The 19,267-nt window shown below is 39.9% G+C and overlaps 1 protein-coding gene across 2 annotated transcripts in view; it reads left to right on the top strand.

Annotated features, from left to right (window-relative positions):
• LOC127639288 (metabotropic glutamate receptor 8-like) overlaps window positions 1-19,267 on the top strand; it is a 187,934-nt gene that overhangs the window by 115,682 nt on the left and 52,985 nt on the right. For both annotated transcript variants that reach the window (XM_052121222.1, XM_052121221.1), the window contains exons 4-6: window positions 11,365-11,500; window positions 12,481-12,635; window positions 14,039-14,176. In XM_052121222.1, coding sequence (XP_051977182.1) covers window positions 11,365-11,500; window positions 12,481-12,635; window positions 14,039-14,176 — 429 coding nt within the window. The remainder of the gene's footprint in view (window positions 1-11,364; window positions 11,501-12,480; window positions 12,636-14,038; window positions 14,177-19,267) is intronic.

Raw genomic sequence — 19,267 nt, 5'->3', positions numbered from 1 at the left:
CGCTTATTACAAGGCTACTAACCAAATAAATAAATATATGAACATAAAACATTGATTTGCATTGAAATTATGTATTTTGAGAAGAAAGAAATCGCTGAACAGCTGAAATCCACAATTTCTCCTTGTTGGAGTTCTGTTGGCGAAAATGGCCGTCTAACTCCACATTATTCAGCCTATTTCAAAACTAAAAAACGCACGTGAAACATTGATTTGAGTTGAAATAATTTTCTTAGCTTTCTTGTAGAGATCACTCAGTGACCCGAGATGCAGGAGAGACGGTTCGCCGAACCCGGATAATCGGTCTGATTCGTCTAAATCCCTGGATGCGCGGTTGTTACAGAGCAATATCTGACCACTGGATGGCGCCATTGACCAATCAGAATCGAGTGTTCCAGAAATCCTTGCAGTAATTTGACGTAACTTGCACCGGTGCTTGGAGTATAAAATATTTTTATATAAAAATGTTATATTTTATATATATAAATTGAATCAAAGTAAAAAATTATATGAACCATTTTACCTTTTTTTTGTCATATAAATTGTATATAGACTGTTCTGTCCATAGTATGCTGCCATGAAATTGCATTAATGATAATGATATGACTTGTCAGTGAAAATTCATGCTACACATTTAACACAAAATTCAGTTTAAGACGACATTGTCATGCTAATAAGATAAATCAATTAGAGGGCTAATTGATTAGCATGTTAACTGTAAGGAATGCATGGCTGTATGTTATCTTAGCAGGCTAATTTTGTAAATGCACACACCAAAATAAATCTTAAATGTGTCTATTTGTTGGTTTGGTATATATATATATATATATATATATATATATATATATATATATATATATATAAAACTGACCTTATTCAACTGAAGTAAATGCCAGTACAGCTACTGCAGGTCAGCTTTTCTTGTGCTTGGTCACACTATGTTGTCACAGCTAAACCAAGAATGACATTTGTTCAAATATGATCTGGCAAACAGAGATCAGAGCTTCATAATTCATGTAAACACACAGTGTGTCCTGTAGAGATTAGCGTCCGCTGATTCTAGCATAACGGCGTGATTTACATGGCTGAGGCTCTGGAATATCAGTAGATCAACAGAAACTTGATGAGTTACTTGTCTAGCCATGTATTCGCTTCAGTCACCATTTACTTTCAATGCATTGTAATAATATTTCAGTATGCACACATGTTAGATTGCACGTTTTGTGGCAGTTCCGAGGTAAAATGTCCACTGTGTGGCGCTAAAAGCGAGTTCAATTTTCTCCAAACAAAACCTAACCAATACGGTCATAAAAAGCAAATGTTAGATGTTAAAAACAAACAAACAAATCGCACCATCTGAAGCAACCACTGCATTTTGTAGTACTTCTATGACACTTTCGACTCGCACTCTCTTCAGGACTCGTACTCGTGCAAGTGCAACGCTCTGTCAGTTGAGCTACCGCGCAATTGGAGCACACTCTAAAAAGCTTGTAAATGTAGTTGGTTATTTAATGCAAAAGTTTAAATGTATCGCCTTATAGTAAAAGTGTTTAGTTGTCATTGTGTGAGGAACAGGGCGAAGTGTTTACATTTACATTTATGCATTTGGCAGACGCTTTTATCCAAAGCGACTTACAGTGCACTTATTACAGGGACAATCCCCCCGGAGCAACCTGGAGTTAAGTGCCTTGCTCAAGGGCACAATGGTGGTGGCCGTGGGGTTCGAACCAGCGACCTTCTGATCAACAGCCCTGTGCTTTAACCACTACGCCACCACAAAAGTCATTGTTGTTGTAGCGCCACTAGGAAACTGACGTGATATGTACAAGCTACGTAAAAATAATTTTGCAAAAATGTAGGTAAAGTAACGTGATTCTATGAGACCAGGCTGGTTATTTTTCGAATGATGCTCATCCAATTAGAATTTAGAATTATGGTCTGTTTTTAAATATTAGTGTTACTGTTTTACACCATTAGTTTTAAACTCGGGTGTTACAGTACAGCCGTGGCCAAAAGTATTGGCAGTGACATACATTTTGTGTTTCGTAAAGTTTTCTGCTTCAGTTGTTGTGCTGTCGATTCACATTGTTTCTAGATTGTTGTGCAGAGTGATCAGATGCATTTTAAATAATTAAACATAAATACAAAAATTAAAAAAAATGACCAGCTAACATAATTTCACTAATCATATCAGCAGCACCTGGGTTAGTGTGAACGAGTACTAGTCAGGTGACATCACTCTATCATTCTGATTGGATTATAAGAGCAGACTGATTGCTATAAAAGGAGGGAAGATGTGCTTCCAATCATTGTGTTCTTGTTTGCAATGGTTACTTCTAAAGAAAGACGTGCAGCCATCATCGCTTTGCATCAAAATGGCCTCACATGCAAGGAAATTGCTGCAAAGAATATTGCACCTGAAAGAGCCATTGACCAGATCATCAAGAGCTTCAAGGAGAGAGGTTCAACTGCAGTGAAGAAGGCTTCAGGACGTCCCAGAGTGTCCAGCAGGTGCCAGGACCGTCTCCTCCTGAAGAGTCAGCTATGGAATCGTGTCACCACCAGTGCAGAGCTCAATATTGGCAGCAGGTTGGCGTGAGTGCATCTGCACACACGGTGAGGCGAAGACTTTTGGACAGTGTCCTGGTGTCAAGAAGGGCAGCAAAGAAGCCACTTCTCTCCAAGAGAAACACCAAGGACAGACTGAAATTCTGCAGGAAGTACAAGGATTGGACAGCAGAAGACTTGTGCAAAGTTATTTTCTCTGATGAAGCCCCCTTACGACTGTTTGGGACATCTGGAATATGTCGATAATATCGATAGAAGAAAAGATGAACGCTACCATGAGTCCTGTGTCGTGCCAACAGTGAAGCATCTTGAGACCATCCATGTGTGGGGTTTCTTTTCATCACAGGGAGTGGGCTCGCTCACAATTCTGCCCAAAAACACGGCCATGAATAAAGAATGGTATGAAAACGTCCTGCAAGAGCAACTTCTCCCAACGATCCAGGAGCAATTTGGTGATGGTCTGTGCATTTTCAGCATGATGGAGCACCATGTCACAAGGCAAGGAGTGGTGGTGGCGTAGTGGGCTAAAGCGCATAAATGTTAATCAGAAAGGTCGCTGGTTCGATCCCCACAGCCACCACCATTGTGTCCTTGAGTAAGGCACGTAACTCCAGGTTGCGCCGGGGGGATTGTCCCTGTAATAAAATGCACTGTAAGTCGCTTTGGATAAAAGCGTCTGCCAAATGCATAAATGTAATGTAAATAATGAAGTGGCTCGGAGATCATTACATTGAAATGTTGGATCTGTGGCCAGGCAACTCCCCGGATCTTAATCCCATAGAGAACCTGTGGTCAATCCTTAAAAGGCGAGTGGACAAGCAGAAGCCCACAAATTGTGATCAACTCCGAGCACTAATAAGGCAAGAATGGATCTCCATCAGTCAGGATTTGGCCCAGAAGCTGATATCCAGCATGCCAGAGACAATTGCAGAGGTTATGAAGAGCTTATGCCTTTAAACACTCCAAATATGGCCCCATTCACTTCCATTAAAAGTGCCTCACTGTAACCTCAGTTTTTGCTTTTTTTTAAAGAAAAGGAGGGACGAGTCGAAATAAATTTTTGTTGTAATCAACATTATGCCACAAATGCTGTTGATTGAGCTTAGCTTGTATTGAACCCGGAATATTCCTTTAAGAATCATCTTCTCTTTTGGTTTGCGTCCATCAAGTTCAAATTAAAGGAGAAAATAATCAAATGACATAAAGTACCTAAAATACTTCTGTAATGCAGATCCAAAAAATAGTCATTACTCCCTGAAACAGGGCATAACTACAGCATTTTATGAGAGACTCAGATGGTGTTTAGTAAATTAGATGAATGCTTGAGGACGGGTAGCATATGTGGTCTGGTTTCCAGGGTCACAGCCTCTATCTTCACTGGTGTCCCGGCTTGACCCTGCTTAGCCCCGCTGGTATGTGATGTCACAACCATTACCAAACACCTCTGTGAGGAGGTCCCTTTTGGGAAGCTCCACATAGAAGTGTCACTACCAGGACAATTAGCCTCATTTGCTTGCATAGCTGTTGACCCCTCGTAATCTCAGATGAAACATATACGTTTGAAAGCATATTGCAGTTATGGCAAGTATACTACTACCATAATACTACGTTTTCTGCAGTAAGTTGTATGTATAATGCATGGAACACCCACTTGAACTACTACATTTGCAAAAATGTATATTTGATTAATATAAAGGGTTACTGGTTTATTCAAATCTCGAATCCTAAATTTGAGCAATCGTAATAGCGGTGCCTTAGCATGCACCAATTATAAAGTTTAGTTCTAATGAGTCATTTATGTAGTAAGTGCAACTGAAACACTTTAGCAGAAAAAGCATGAGCTTTAATGTTTTTCTACACGTTATTAAAATTGCCTGCAGCAAAAAATAGCCTACTTTTGCTTCATAATTCATAGCCTTTCCATTCGCTGCGCATGTGCATGCTAGTGGGACGTATTTAAAGAATGGACATTATTAGCTCATGCAACGTGTCTTCATGCATCACTAATGTCCCCTTAGCAACCTTAGTGACGCTTAACTCACGAATGCATTGGCGTGCAATTTGTGTAGTAGGAAATACATCTGCTAAATGATATATGACATAATTTTCCTCATTTGTATTCTCTTCATTAATCAGCAGTCTCATCAGAGCACATATTGCAAAGGCTGACACTTTTAAAAATGTCAATATGTGAATTGCATAGTGATGCTAACAGAGCATCAATCAACACCCAAAAAATCAGCACTAAATCTACAGACATATTCTGTCTCGGCACACTCGCAACCACAGTTCAGTTATATGGACTGAATAGGACATATACTCGTTCTCTTTTCAATTGCATTTAATTGCATGCCAGCAAGGGTTATGCAAAGTTTTAAAATGCATTTAGAAATATAGTACCACTGAAATCACTGCAGTGCACTTTTGACTGCTTCAAAGAAGTGTGTTTTTGCCATCTCAGCGTAGCTAATGTACTTTACTCTGGTGCCATTTTTGTTTATTTTACAAACCCAGGGGCAAGTTGAAATACATTTCTGTTGTAACCCCAAATTTTCTGTCTTAAATTAAATAATTTCTTCCGACAGTTCTGTTTAACTCTGTGTCTCCAAACTATGCAGAGTTCCGAGCTGAAATTGTTGCTTGCTTTTTGTTTCCTTTCTATTTGATCAAGTGAGTCTAAGCCTGCCTTAATGGCCAGAGACTTGATTAGGACTCACGCAAGGAAATGAGATTTCTCTGTCAGAGCGGCAGATCTATCCAGGTAGCTTTTGCGCTGCTCGAGGGAGAGAGTCCGTCCAACACCACAGACAAATCAAATCCCTCTGTCTCACTGTTAAGTGCGCACAACACTTCAGAGAATAGGATGGTGTCTGGAACAAAGAGATTACGGACAAAAGGATTTATTACTGGGATTTAGAGGAGATATTTGACCTTGAAACAGGTATGAATCCAGTCTTGGCCACTACTCAATCTTGTCTTCAAAACTTGGTTCGGTTTCCAGTATCCCTCCCTAAAAGTCTGAAGGCAATTGATCTACATTATCGGCGAAACCTCAGGATGGTGTATCGGTTACCAGCCCCAACAACATAATCATGACCTCAGCATTTCCTCATCTACCCTACGCCTCTTTTTAAACCACACTGGAATGTTCACTAACAATGTTACTAAGGACAATGAGAATGGCACTGCAGGCTTGTACTAATGTCTGTAAATGTTTGCTAAAAAATCGACAACATATCCTGCATGTTTCTCCCAGGCTGGTCTAGGATGGTTTATGCTGGAGAGTTCTGGTTTGGTGCTGATCTAGCTGATAGCAATTCAAAACACAACATACTGTATGTTGATGACCAGCAAAAAAATAAATAAATGCATGCATTTTCATCCTGGGACGTCCTGGCTAGCAAATACTGTATACACTCATGAGCACTTTTTTAGGAACACAATGGTCCTAATAAAGTGCCCGATGTGGTCTTCTGCTTGTGTGGCCCTTTGGCCTCATTGTTCTACATGCATTCTGAGATGCTATTCTGCTCACTACTATTATACAGAGGGGTGATCTGAGTTACTGTGCCCTTTCTGTCAGTTCAAACCAGTCTGGCCATTCTCCATTGACCTCTCTCATCGGCAAGGCGTTTCTGTTCGCAGATCTGCCGCACAATGGATGCTTTTTGTTTTCGCCACCATTCTGAGTAAATTCTAGAGACTGTTGAGTGTGAAAAAATCCCAGGAGATCAGCAGTTACAGAAATACTCAAACCAGCCCGTCAGACGCCAACAACCATGCCATGATATAAATCATCGAGACCATTTTTTTCCCCATTCTGATGGTTGATGTGAAGATTAACTGAAGCTCCTGACCCATATCTGCATGATTTTATGCATTGCACTACTGCTAGAGGATTGGCGGGTTAGATAATCTCAAGAACGTGTAGGTGTACAGGTGTTCCTATTTAAATAATCGGTCAGTGTATGTTCTTAGACGTTTTTGCTATCAACATATGTGGTTGAAGAATCCGTGAAATTGTTTAGTTTTCTAATTCCATCTAAATCTGACACGAGCGTCAAAGGCATATTGTTCCCTCTATTATCAATGACGCTGTCTACACTGGAAGAGGCCGACAGTAAACGGACGTGCCGTTCCATTATGCGCTTCATGTGCTGGCGCTACTTTTGCCAACAATACAAATTAACGGTTTAAAATGTTTTCTTCGATACGTCCAGTGTAGACACGGTGTTAGGCAACGTACACACAAATACGTCCAAATTAGGTTTTCTCCACCAAAACAATGACATTAGGAAACTGAAAACAGTTTTCAAATCGAGAGCCGATTAGTGTGGACCTGGCCTTAACGTGAGCAGAACGTTATTGAACGTTTAGCATAATATCTAATACTAATACCATCATAAGAATGTATTGTTCACATTGTTTTAACGACCTTGAAACTGTGAAATTGTCCAGTTATCTTAGGCCACGTCCACACAAGGCGTTTTGCTGCAACGTTTTGAACGAGTGTTTTGAAAATGCTCTCCATCACCGCCATAACCATAATTACGTTAGGAAACTGAAAACAGAGTTTTTGAAGAAAAACGATGTGGCGCGGCCTTCAAGTGAGTAGAATGTTATAGAACATTAGTTAAAGGTTAGTTTAACACCAAAACGTCCCGAAAACATAATTTGACAACTTTTTTTTTTCACTCTCATATTTTTTTTTTTAAGTATGTAGAAGCAATATTGCACAAGGAACATTTTGTCTTAACATTGCGAGAGCTTTTATCAAATAAAGTAGGATATGTTCAGTTTACGTTATTTTAACAACCACGACTAAGTGGAATGATCCAGTTTTCTTAGGCCATGTCAACGCTTATACATTTTCATTGAAAATGGATGAATTGTCTACACTTACCACTCATTCAATAGAACTGAGGCTACGTCTACAGTAATCCGGATACATTTGAAAACGGCGTTTTTAGTTTCAAAATGCTCTCACACTAATGTTTTCAAGCATTTTCCAAAAGTTGCTCGTCCACACTGAAAGGTACGAAAACGCTTAAATCGTGTCACTGCACATGTGAATCCCCGCTGCATGTATGGTCTAAAACGCAATTGTCTTCGTGTTCCGTCGCTGGACACCCATTCCGAGTAAACTTCCCTTCGCCTTTGAAGGAATGCAATGTGAAGGTTGTTCAAAGTGACATATTATTATTTAACAAAGCTATCAAAGTGAGGATCAGGCACAACAGCGCCGCTATAACACGCCATCACACGGGCCGCCATCTTGATTGTTTTGGTTTGATATATCACATGCCTAAAAATGCATCATCGTTTTCCAAAGCATCCGTTTTCACAGTCAGCGCTACAACGTGAAAACGCCGTTTTCAAATGTATCCACTTTGGAGTGCGTTTTAAAAAGCTCGGTTTTTGCTGACAAAAACGTCGTCTCCGTGTGGACGGAAGGCCTTAACACGTTAAAAAACATTCGAACAATGTAGAGCTTTGAATGAGAACTTATTTAATACTAATAACATTGTTAGGACGTTCCGTTATTTATATCTTTGTTCCTAACTCATTTGGAACTTTTGTTCCTAATTAATTAATTAATTTATACATTTTTTGCATAAGGTTAGCCAAAGTGGTTGGAACGTTGCCTGTTAAAATTCGACGGTCGAATATCGAATGTTACTAAATGGTAATGAATATGTGGTGTAAAACGCAGGAACACGCATGTAGGTGGATGCAAATTGAATTTGAACGCCTTTGTTGGTGGCGACATGTTGAATAAACATTTTCAGAGCCTATGTGCTGCTTTCATGAGTGACAAACACTCCTATATTTGCTGTTTAGAAGAGCTGATGACTAAATCACCTCATGCTGAGAGAGGGGGAGCTCAGCGCCAAAGGGAACAATACTCTGCGGTTCCACATGAAATATCAAACACTAAATATGGATATTTAAAACCCTTCTTGAGACTTATTGTGCATCATTGGCACTCTTTGCCTTTGCCTGTTATGTGACCCCTTTAACAAGGTTCAGAAACCCCTTGAACTTGTCAAGGGAACAGTGGGCAATAAATGATGTGCTCTTGCGTTCAAGAACTGCTAAATGTTACACAGAGGTGTTAATGTAGTGATAATGTGAATTTGTTTTGAATGATATTATCTTTTGGTTTGTGTCCATCAAGTTCCAAAACTTGTGACAAAAATCATGTCAGATGCAAGTACATTTCATTTGTGATATAAAATGACAAATACTTTGCACACTCTTATGAGACATTTTTAGTTGAATACATGTGTTTCTGTGTCCTAGAAATTGCAAGAAGAATTCGCAATCAACCAGGAAAATGATGTACCCAATGTAAACCACGTTCATTTAGGAAAATGCCTCATTTGAAGCCATTGGAAAGAAATGACTGCATTAGCCAGCTCGTGTGTTTTTGAGAGGGGTGTAACAGAGTTCTCAGGATGGGCAAGGAGGAGGCGGGAACTGGGTGGACCATCAACCTAAACTTTTAATGGTACAACTGAATGAAGTGCATTACAGCAAAACAAACAGAAGACGCACACAGACACACAACACATTTGAACTGGTGTCCCGGCCGCTTCGTATCTCTCGCCCGCTGATTAGTCAGTTCAGTGCCAGGCATGCTTCATCATGGCCCAGCCATGCCCTCATTCTCATCACACTCCTCCATCGCCAGATTCAGGCCAGGGAGACCTCCGACCTGACTTACGTCCCCCTTCCTACCTAGAGGGGAGGTTTTGCCCTTTCGGCTGGCCAAAACAGAGAGAGATGAGGAGAGGAAGCAGGGAGAGAGCAAGCAGAAGAGCCAGAATTAGAGAGAGAGAGAGAGAGAGAGAGAGAGAGAGAGAAAACACACTCTCGCCTGGTCCTCAGCCAGCTGGGTAGTGATGGCACTGGACATCGCCTCCTGGCGGACAACAGCAGGCTCTGTCTGAATTTTACAGGTGGCCAAGGTGGCAACCCTATTCATAAGTAGGTGGTATTTGGACCACAAAAAGAGAGAATTTGATTGGACAAAAAGTGATTTGAGTCGTCAATATTTTAGTATGTGGATCTGCTAAAAGTGTATTTTACATTTATGCATTTGGCAGACGCTTTTATCCAAAGCGACTTACAGTGCCCTTATTACAGGGACAATCCCCCCCGGAGCAACCTGGAGTTAAGTGCCTTGCTCAAGGACACAATGGTAGTGGCTGTGGGGATCGAACCAGCGACCTTCTGATTACCAGTTATGTGCTTTAGCCCACTATGCCACCACATGAGCATATAGATGACCTCAAAGCTAAGAAAGCTGAACTCTATTTATCTCTGAATGACCCACATTCCATTTCTCCTTTTCTGGATTTAGTTTTATTCTTGTACATTTGTTTCCCAAGCAAATATAAGACAGTATAACCTCACAATAAACACAGGGAGAGATTGGGGGAGGGCACAGGCACAACAGATTGGTTATTACCCTTGAAGGGGGTATTAATTAGGGCTAATTAGTTTTTGTCTTTGCAAAGGAATGTATAAATTGCAGAATGGGTTTGAGTACGGTGACATGGCTAGCAGACGCTCATTAAATGGACTGTAACATGAAGAGATAACATTCAGGAGGAAGTCCATAATTCACCTCTTGCGGGACGTTAATGGCATTATCGAGCTCTCAAAGGGACGGCCACTTAGATATTACAGCTTACATTAAATATGAAATACGACTGTCCCCTTCAATATGGCCTGTCAAGACCTGATTTTGTAGGTCTGTCATGTTAAGTCTGAATAAATGATGTCGTGCAACTGGAGGTACAAATTGTTTGAATGGTGGAGCTTTGTTTAAAGTACTTCTTTTATGTTTCCAACATAAATACGTTGGTACTGTTTGAAGTCATTTTGTAATAACAATAAAGCCTTGTTCAAAAATCCAATCCAATTGGACTCAAATCCATTTCATTTTTAGTCTAAACAGCATGATCGCACAGGAAATCAACATGTTGCTTCCAAATGTTCCATTACTCTGAAAGCGATCCAATTAGATTGGTGGTAGCGTAGTGGGCTAAAGCATATAACTGGTAAGCAGAAGGTTGCTGGTTCGATCCCCACAGCCACCACCATTGTGTCCTTGAGCAAGGCACTTAACTCCAGGTTTCTCCGGGGGGATTGTCCCTGTAATAAGTGCACTGTAAGCCGCTTTGGACAAAAAGCATCTGCCAAATGCATAAATGTAAAGGTAAATTCTACTGAATTACTGACAAGCACCATGCCATTACCTACTTACTTCAGTGATGTTTAGGGTTTGGGTTAGAGTGTATAGTTAATCAAATATGCATTCCTGCTGACTTTATCACATCCTTGGTAATTGAAAATAAAACATACTTTTGGTAACACTTTGTGGGCATTTCAACCAGATACCGGAGCGCACACATGCTCATACATTCTACAACACTTCCAGCTTCAGCCACTGGGGGCAGTGCTTTGAATTTTGGAAACCACAGATTGATTACAGCTGAAGAACTTTCGACCTACTGTCGCCGAATTCACAGTGCGATCAGTCCAAATCAAGGGGTAAAAGTTTGGCTGAGACGTATTGGCAGTTAGCCCCTGCTGGTAGATGCCATAACTGCACTATAATGTGGGCAAAAAGCATCTGTCTGCTTTGACGGCTATTCAAAAGCAGTTTGACACTTTTGCACGCAACATATAAAACACAAAGTGTGAAATGGACTTTGAAAAGTCACTCCTAAAGATCAGTGTGTAATCTGTGAAAAATGGCTAATTCTCTTTGTCTGTGTCCCTGTCTAGGTGGGGTGTGTATCGCACAGTCTCTGAAGATCCCTCGGGAACCAAGGCCTGGGGAATTCGACAAGATAATCCGACGGCTCCTGGAGACCCCCAATGCCCGAGCCGTCATCATGTTCGCCAACGAGGATGATATCAGGTGTACCCTTTCTTTTCTCTAAACACGTTTCCTTCAGAGTGGTATTGTAGTACGCAAACACATCTCTCCTAAAGTACTTTCCCTCCCAGCAGCCTTTGCTCAGTTAATGCCTTTATCTCAATCTCCACTTGTACATTGTCCAACTTTTTACTGTGCAGAAGTACAGATGGAAACCAATTAAAATAAGTCTGCGATTGATGTTAAGGTAGTTTCTATGTGCCTGGAGGGACGGGATGTTCTAATTTCCTGGTTTGCCCAGCTCTATGTAGCTTTCCCGACCGTTTATGTAACGCAGTCCCAGAGGTGCCGCTCAGTGCGGTAAGATTAGGCTTCCACACACAGAATGGACTAGAAAACTTTGGGTTTCATGCCATCTATGTCTTTAGAAACAACAGATGCAGAGGGGAACAGTATTTACTTTTATGCCTTGGAAGCAAATACTAATCAGACTTCACACTTAAGTTACTTTCACTGTTGTAATTATATGAGATAAAAGGGAAAAACAAATGTGTTATAAAATGTCTTCTAGGGCTAATTAACAGGTTGGCTAGGGGCCTAGTTTACTAGTTCATATTGTGCATAAATATTGAGATTCGGACACAAAGAGTTCCTTATACAGTATATATTGACCAGGTGCAACGTATATTCAGGTGCAACTTTATTTCTGGAAATACGGTATTTGTCTTCCACAGTGTAGAGGACAAATGGACAAGATCTTATCATGGAGGTCCTAGTTTTAGCGCTCCAGATCCTAGTATGGTTTTTGACATGAGTGAAGATTCAAATAGTGTCTTTATTTGAATATCAGTCTGTGGGTTACAGAAAACAGATGCCAACAGCTCTCAATTTACATGAATCACAACTCTGCCCCTTCAACAGATCAGATACTGCACAACATTCAAGCATGAGGAAGGGATGTCCTAAATTCACACCATTTGCTTTAAGATTTGAAGCTAATGCATCATTGTTTATGTTTACAGACGGGTCTTGGATGCCGCCAAGAATAGCAATCAGACGGGTCACTTCCTGTGGGTGGGGTCTGACAGCTGGGGCTCCAAGATCTCACCGGTGATACAGCAGGAGAGAGTGGCGGAGGGGGCCATCACCATCCTGCCCAAACGAGCCACGGTCGAGGGTACGAGAAACTGTCAAACAGTTTTATGACATAACAAATAAAGGAAAAATACATCTGAATCGGTTAAATTACTGTATGTGTTCTAGACATATTGAACAGGAATGAGCAAAAATGACCTTAACCATGCAAGTATGTATCAAAATATAAAATACTGGGAAGAACAAAGTGAAAAAATCGGACAAACCCATATTGATCAACCCCTATTCTGAATATTGGATGTGAGGTATCAGTGTCTACGGTGAACAATGAAATGAATAGCAACATAATCAGAGAGAGAGAGAGAGAGAGAGAGAGAGAGAGAGAGAGAGAGGGGAGGGAGGGAGGGAGGGGAGAGAGAGAGAGAGGGAGAGGGAGAGAGAGAGAGAGAGAGAGAGAGAGAGAGAGAGAGAGAGAGAGAGAGAGAGAGAGAGAGAGAGAGAGAGAGAGAGAAAATCACAGTTTCATTAGGGCACTTAAAATGGAAGTGAATGGGGCCAGTCCATAATACTCACTGATTCATTAGTATAGCCACAAGATTTAAACAATATGCTTGTTAACATAGTTTTGTGATAAAATCAGGCATTTACTAGAGTTATGGAGTTTTTCAGGGTTACCGGTGTTACGTTGTCATGGCAACAAAGTTGTAATATTGGATATAACTTTCACAGAAAATGTTATTAATGATTTAATCACACCACAATCATATTAACACAAATAATGTTTACATCTTGTGGCTGTTTGAAATGGTGTATTTTTAATGTTAACGGATTGGCCCCATTCACTTCCATTGTAAGTGCCTAAATGTAACACAGATTTAGCTTTTTATTTTAAATAAGCGGGGGACAAGACAAAATGTATTTTTTGCGGTTATCAACATTATGCTTCAATTGCTGTCGACTGAGCTTAACTTGTATTGCTTCCAGAATATTCCTTTAATGCCCATACATTTTTCTGTGGCAAAAATGCAATTATTTTTATTTTTTTAACCCTTCCAAGTCAATAAGTAAGTAAATCAATTCAAAGGATTTTTCAGAAAATGTTATTGCCGTATAAGTGGATACACCGTGCAATTCTCATTAAAATTGAGTTTAATGATTCAAAGTGCATTTGTTTCCACCAGCCAGTGCTGGCAGATAAAGCGTTGCTGACTGTTAGCAACATAGTATGACATTTAATACCGTTTCTATAGTGGTGACAACAGCTGAATGTCTCAAGTCATCATATGGCATCAGCTCGGGAATAGACCCTCCAATTAGTGCACTATTGTCGAAACACATTGTATAATTGTGTCTGTTGGGACATGGATTAGATACAGACAGCCGGACAGGAATCCCTCAGAGGAATTGCTCTGCCACTTTACTGACAGAAATATTTGTCATTCTTTCAAATACTTACCCCCTTCTTCTCTTTACCTCTCTTCTCAGCATTCGATCGCTACTTCCGTAGCCGCTCACTCTCCAACAACAGAAGAAATGTGTGGTTTGCTGAATTCTGGGAGGAAAACTTCGGCTGCAAGTTGGGGATGCACGGCAAACGGCCGGGAAGCCTCAAAAAGTGCACTGGTAGGAGATGTTAAACATATGTGGATGTTTGATCTAGTATTCGTAAAATAATATTGTCGTTTCCGCAGAATCATCGCTGAAAGGGATTAAGGAGGAAGATATAACACAAGCACAATGCGTTTAAGAGCTATTTGTACCCAGGGCAAAATGACAAAAACACACATATCTGTGTGGCTGTCACGCACCCCAGCTTGAGCCTTCATGGCAAACAAAATGTGTTCTTGCCGTAAGCCTTCAGACAGACACCTGTGTGACATTTGGATTGTTTCCGGTGTCTGACTTCATCACACCTAGTCTTGCTCTCTCTTATGCTGAAGGTCCATGTGTGTTAGAGAATGACAGTCTGAGGGGCGGTTCACAACTAACATGCTATTGGTTTAAAAAAACAATAAGACAAAATTATTTGATTATAATGGGGTGTTTGAAAAAGTGAGGAAAATCTGTTTTCCATGATATGTCCTCTTTAATAACACAAACAAAGAAAAATCTACTCATGGAAGAACTAATAAAACGGTTGATTAAATCTACAGTATGAAAGGGAACGAAATCTGCAGTTGAGTAGTGAGAAATCCAATGTGAACGACAGGGTTTTAATGTGCGTGTGGGTGTTTGCATATATTTATGTGTGTGTGAACGTAAGCTTAGAAATTTGCGCCAAGGTTTTTGTGATGTAGGAGAGCAATGCTATGCTTTCATTTAAAGATGCTTCTGCTATGTCTGACAAAACGTGCCTGACATAATGAAAATAATTATGGCACCATTACACACACTTCAACCGCACACATTTTGTAACATCTCAGTCTTTCACGGTATGAGTATTGCACTGATGGTTTCAACAACAGTGCCATTAGCAAAGCCAAAAATATCTTTCTCTTTCCTTTGTGAAAAGTGTTTGTTCAAACACTAGATCAAATCATTGCATTTCACGTTCCTCATGCTGCAAACCGCTCGCCTGTGAGCCAAAGAATTTGCTGCTTAGCTAAACGAATGTAATGATGTCTGATGATAGTGTATAGTTCATGTGGCGCTACATCCAAAGTCAGATGTGGGATATACATACTTGATATTTCCGACTTTCAGAAAGGAGTTATATTCCCCAACGCTTGCCGTTGACGTATAAAGAAACATAATGGCAATGCTAACGCTAGCTTTGCAGGTGTTCAGTTGTCAACAAAGAGGTCTAAAGCTTGCTAAACAGGTTTTATTATTGTTTAATTTCTGAACTTTTAATCATTGATGCATTTTATTTGCTTAAAAGTCATTATTTATCATTAACTATGCACAGTTTCCTGAATGCCACCATGTTTGTGAAATGTCATATACCCACCTGGTATTGTATCATGGTAATACCATGTGTTTTGGATGTGTTATCATAGTAATACCATGTTTTGTTTTTTTATTATACTATGGTAATACTATGTTTTTGGGGGGATACGTGTTTTTATGTTGCCACAGTAGTATTACCATACACTTTTTGGATTAAACCATGATTATACCATGTTTTTGTACATCACACCAGGGTAATACCATGTTTTTGGGACATGTGCCATTGTGATAAGACATTTTTTGACATTGTACCATGTTATCACCATTTTTTTGGGACATGTACCATGTTAATACTTTTTTTTGTGTGGGCGTGCCATGGTAATGCCATGTTTTTTCAGACATTGCACCAAGTTATTAGCATGTCTTTTGGACATGTAGTTTTTTTGGGTATAAGTGTCATAGCATTACAATGTTTTTGGATGTTTCACCATAGCATTACCATGTTCTTGGACGTTTCAACATAGCATTACCATGTTCTTGGACGTTTCACCATAGCATGTACCATGTTCTTGGACGTTTCACCATAGCATTACCATGTTCTTGGACGTTTCAACATAGCATTACCATGTTCTTGGATGTTTCAACATAGCATTACCATGTTCTTGGACGTTTCAACATAGCATTACCATGTTCTTGGACGTTTCACCATAGCATTACCATGTTCTTGGACGTTTCAACATAGCATTACCATGTTCTTGGACGTTTCACCATAGCATGTACCCTGTTCTTGGACGTTTCAACATAGCATTACCATGTTCTTGGACGTTTCACCATAGCATTACCATGTTCTTGGACGTTTCAACATAGCATTACCATGTTCTTGGACGTTTCACCATAGTATTACCATGTTCTTGGACGTTTCAACATAGCATTACCATGTTCTTGGATGTTTCAACATAGCATTACCATGTTCTTGGACGTTTCACCATAGCATTACCATGTTCTTGGACGTTTCAACATAGCATTACCATGTTCTTGGACGTTTCACCATAGCATTACCATGTTCTTGGACATTTCACCTTAGCATTACCATGTTCTTGGACGTTTCACCATAGCATTACCATGTTCTTGGACATTTCACCTTAGCATTACCATGTTCTTGGACGTTTCACCATAGCATTACCATGTTCTTGGATGTTTCACCTTAGCATTACCATGTTCTTGGACGTTTCACCATAGCATTACCATGTTCTTGGATGTTTCACCATAGCATTACCATGTTCTTGGATGTTTCACCTTAGCATTACCATGTTCTTGGACGTTTCACCATAGCATTACCATGTTCTTGGACGTTTCACCATAGCATTACCATGTTCTTGGACGTTTCACCATAGCATTACCATGTTCTTGGACGTTTCAACATAGCATTACCATGTTCTTGGACGTTTCACCATAGTATTACCATGTTCTTGGACATTTCACCTTAGCATTACCATGTTCTTGGACATTTCACCATAGCATTACCATGTTCTTGGACATTTCACCTTAGCATTACCATGTTCTTGGACGTTTCAACATAGCATTACCATGTTCTTGGATGTTTCACCTTAGCATTACCATGTTCTTGGACATTTCACCATAGCATTACCATGTTCTTGGACGTTTCACCATAGCATTACCATGTTCTTGGACGTTTCAACTTAGCATTACCATGTTCTTGGATGTTTCACCATAGCATTACCTTGTTCTTGGACGTTTCAACATAGCATTACCATGTTCTTGGACGTTTCACCTTAGCATTACCATGTTCTTGGACGTTTCACCATAGCATTACCATGTTCTTGGACGTTTCAACATAGCATTACCATGTTCTTGGACGTTTCACCATAGCATTACCATGTTCTTGGACGTTTCAACATAGCATTACCATGTTCTTGGACGTTTCACCATAGCATTACCATGTTCTTGGACGTTTCACCTTAGCATTACCATGTTCTTGGACGTTTCACCATAGCATTACCATGTTCTTGGACGTTTCAACTTAGCATTACCATGTTCTTGGACGTTTCACCATAGCATTACCATGTTCTTGGACGTTTAAACATAGCATTACCATGTTCTTGGACGTTTCAACATAGCATTACCATGTTCTTGGACGTTTCAACATAGCATTACCATGTTCTTGGACGTTTCAACATAGCATTACCATGTTCTTGGACGTTTCACCTTAGCATTACCATGTTCTTGGACATTTCACCATAGCATTACCATGTTTTTTATTTTTTGGGAAAGAAATAATCTTCCCATGTATCATGGTAATATATTTTTGGGAGGTTGTAACATGGTAACACCATGGTTTTTAGGGGGATAACTGTCATCACATTGCAATGTTTTGGTAAGTTTTTCCATAGTATTATCATCCATATTTTTTTACCATATTTTCTGAACATTTGCCACTGTGATTTTTTTTTAGACATTGTACCGTGGTAATACCATGTTTTTGGATGTGTGCCACTGTGATAACACATTGCACCTTGTTAGTGCCATATTTTATGTTAATATGTGCCATGGTAATACTATATTTTCAAACATTGCACCATGGTAGTACCATTTTTGTACATTGTACCATGATATTACCATATTTTTTGGACATTTTACCATGGTAACATATGTTGTTTTTGGACATATACCATGATAATACCATATTTTCAGATATTGCACCATGGTTATACAATATTTTGGACATTTTACCATGGTAATATCATGTTTTGGTTTTAGGACATATAGCAATGTTTTACCATATTTTTTGGACATGTGATCATATTATTACCATGTTTTATAGAGGTGTTACCATGATAATAACATGTTTCTGGACAACTATCATGGTATTACCGTGTTTTTGTTTGTTTTATGGAAACCATGATCATTCTGTTTTAGGACATCTAAACATGCTTTTTGGACATTGTACCATGACTATACCATGCCCCTTGGTAGCCTATATTTTGCCACCTTTTGGCCCTAGTAGGTTGGTGGAAGTTCTTACTTTCCAAGCTGAATGGAGCGCAGTTTTAAATCTCGCCTGCTGCCAGCACACTGTAAGTCTTCTGATGGATTTGAAAACCCTGTGTCCATATCATCAGCATTCCACTGAAGGAACGTTACAGCAACTATGGGAAGCTGAATTTGGATATATGTACTGTAGCCTGAGACCTGGGAATAATTCAAGGGAAGCTCTGTTTTGAACAAGTCAGTACATCAGCTGGCCGATCTGTCTCCTGGGATCTCACCTGGTTGTTTAGTGTATTATTTCAGATGAAAAGTCAGAGGCAGTGTAGCGGTCACAGTAGATGATGTCAGCCAGTAATGGAGTTTATAGTGGTACAACATGAGCATTTTTGTCAGCACCTGTTTCAGCTGCATTGCAGTGACACTCGGATACACAGCGATGACTTGTTGCTGTTGAGCGCACGTGTGCATGTTTGTACACATGTCTGCATGAATGAATGCATTTGAATCTGTATACAATGTGAATGCAAGTGTGTTGTGTGTGAAATAATGGTGTTTCCCGAACAGGTTTCCCGAAGACTCTCCCGTATGCCATTGGTCAAACAAATAGTTCCATCCAAAACTGTTGTAGGCTGGTCGAAACAGAGCATATGTCTTGTTGGGTATTTTATTTTATTTAATCCACTGTGCAAAGTGGCACTACAGGTCTATGAATATATTTCCCAAGCGTCCTCTCTACTCTATCTACTTATAAGTGCACTCCTCTTTACAAGCAATCAGCTCACTTTAATTACACCGCCACCGTGATCCATGTCACCA

Source organism: Xyrauchen texanus, chromosome 47 (genome assembly GCF_025860055.1).
Source record: "Xyrauchen texanus isolate HMW12.3.18 chromosome 47, RBS_HiC_50CHRs, whole genome shotgun sequence".
Classification (NCBI taxonomy): Eukaryota; Metazoa; Chordata; class Actinopteri; order Cypriniformes; family Catostomidae; genus Xyrauchen; species Xyrauchen texanus.
Note: the sequence above shows the minus strand (reverse complement) of the source record. Positions and strands in the feature narration are given on the sequence as shown.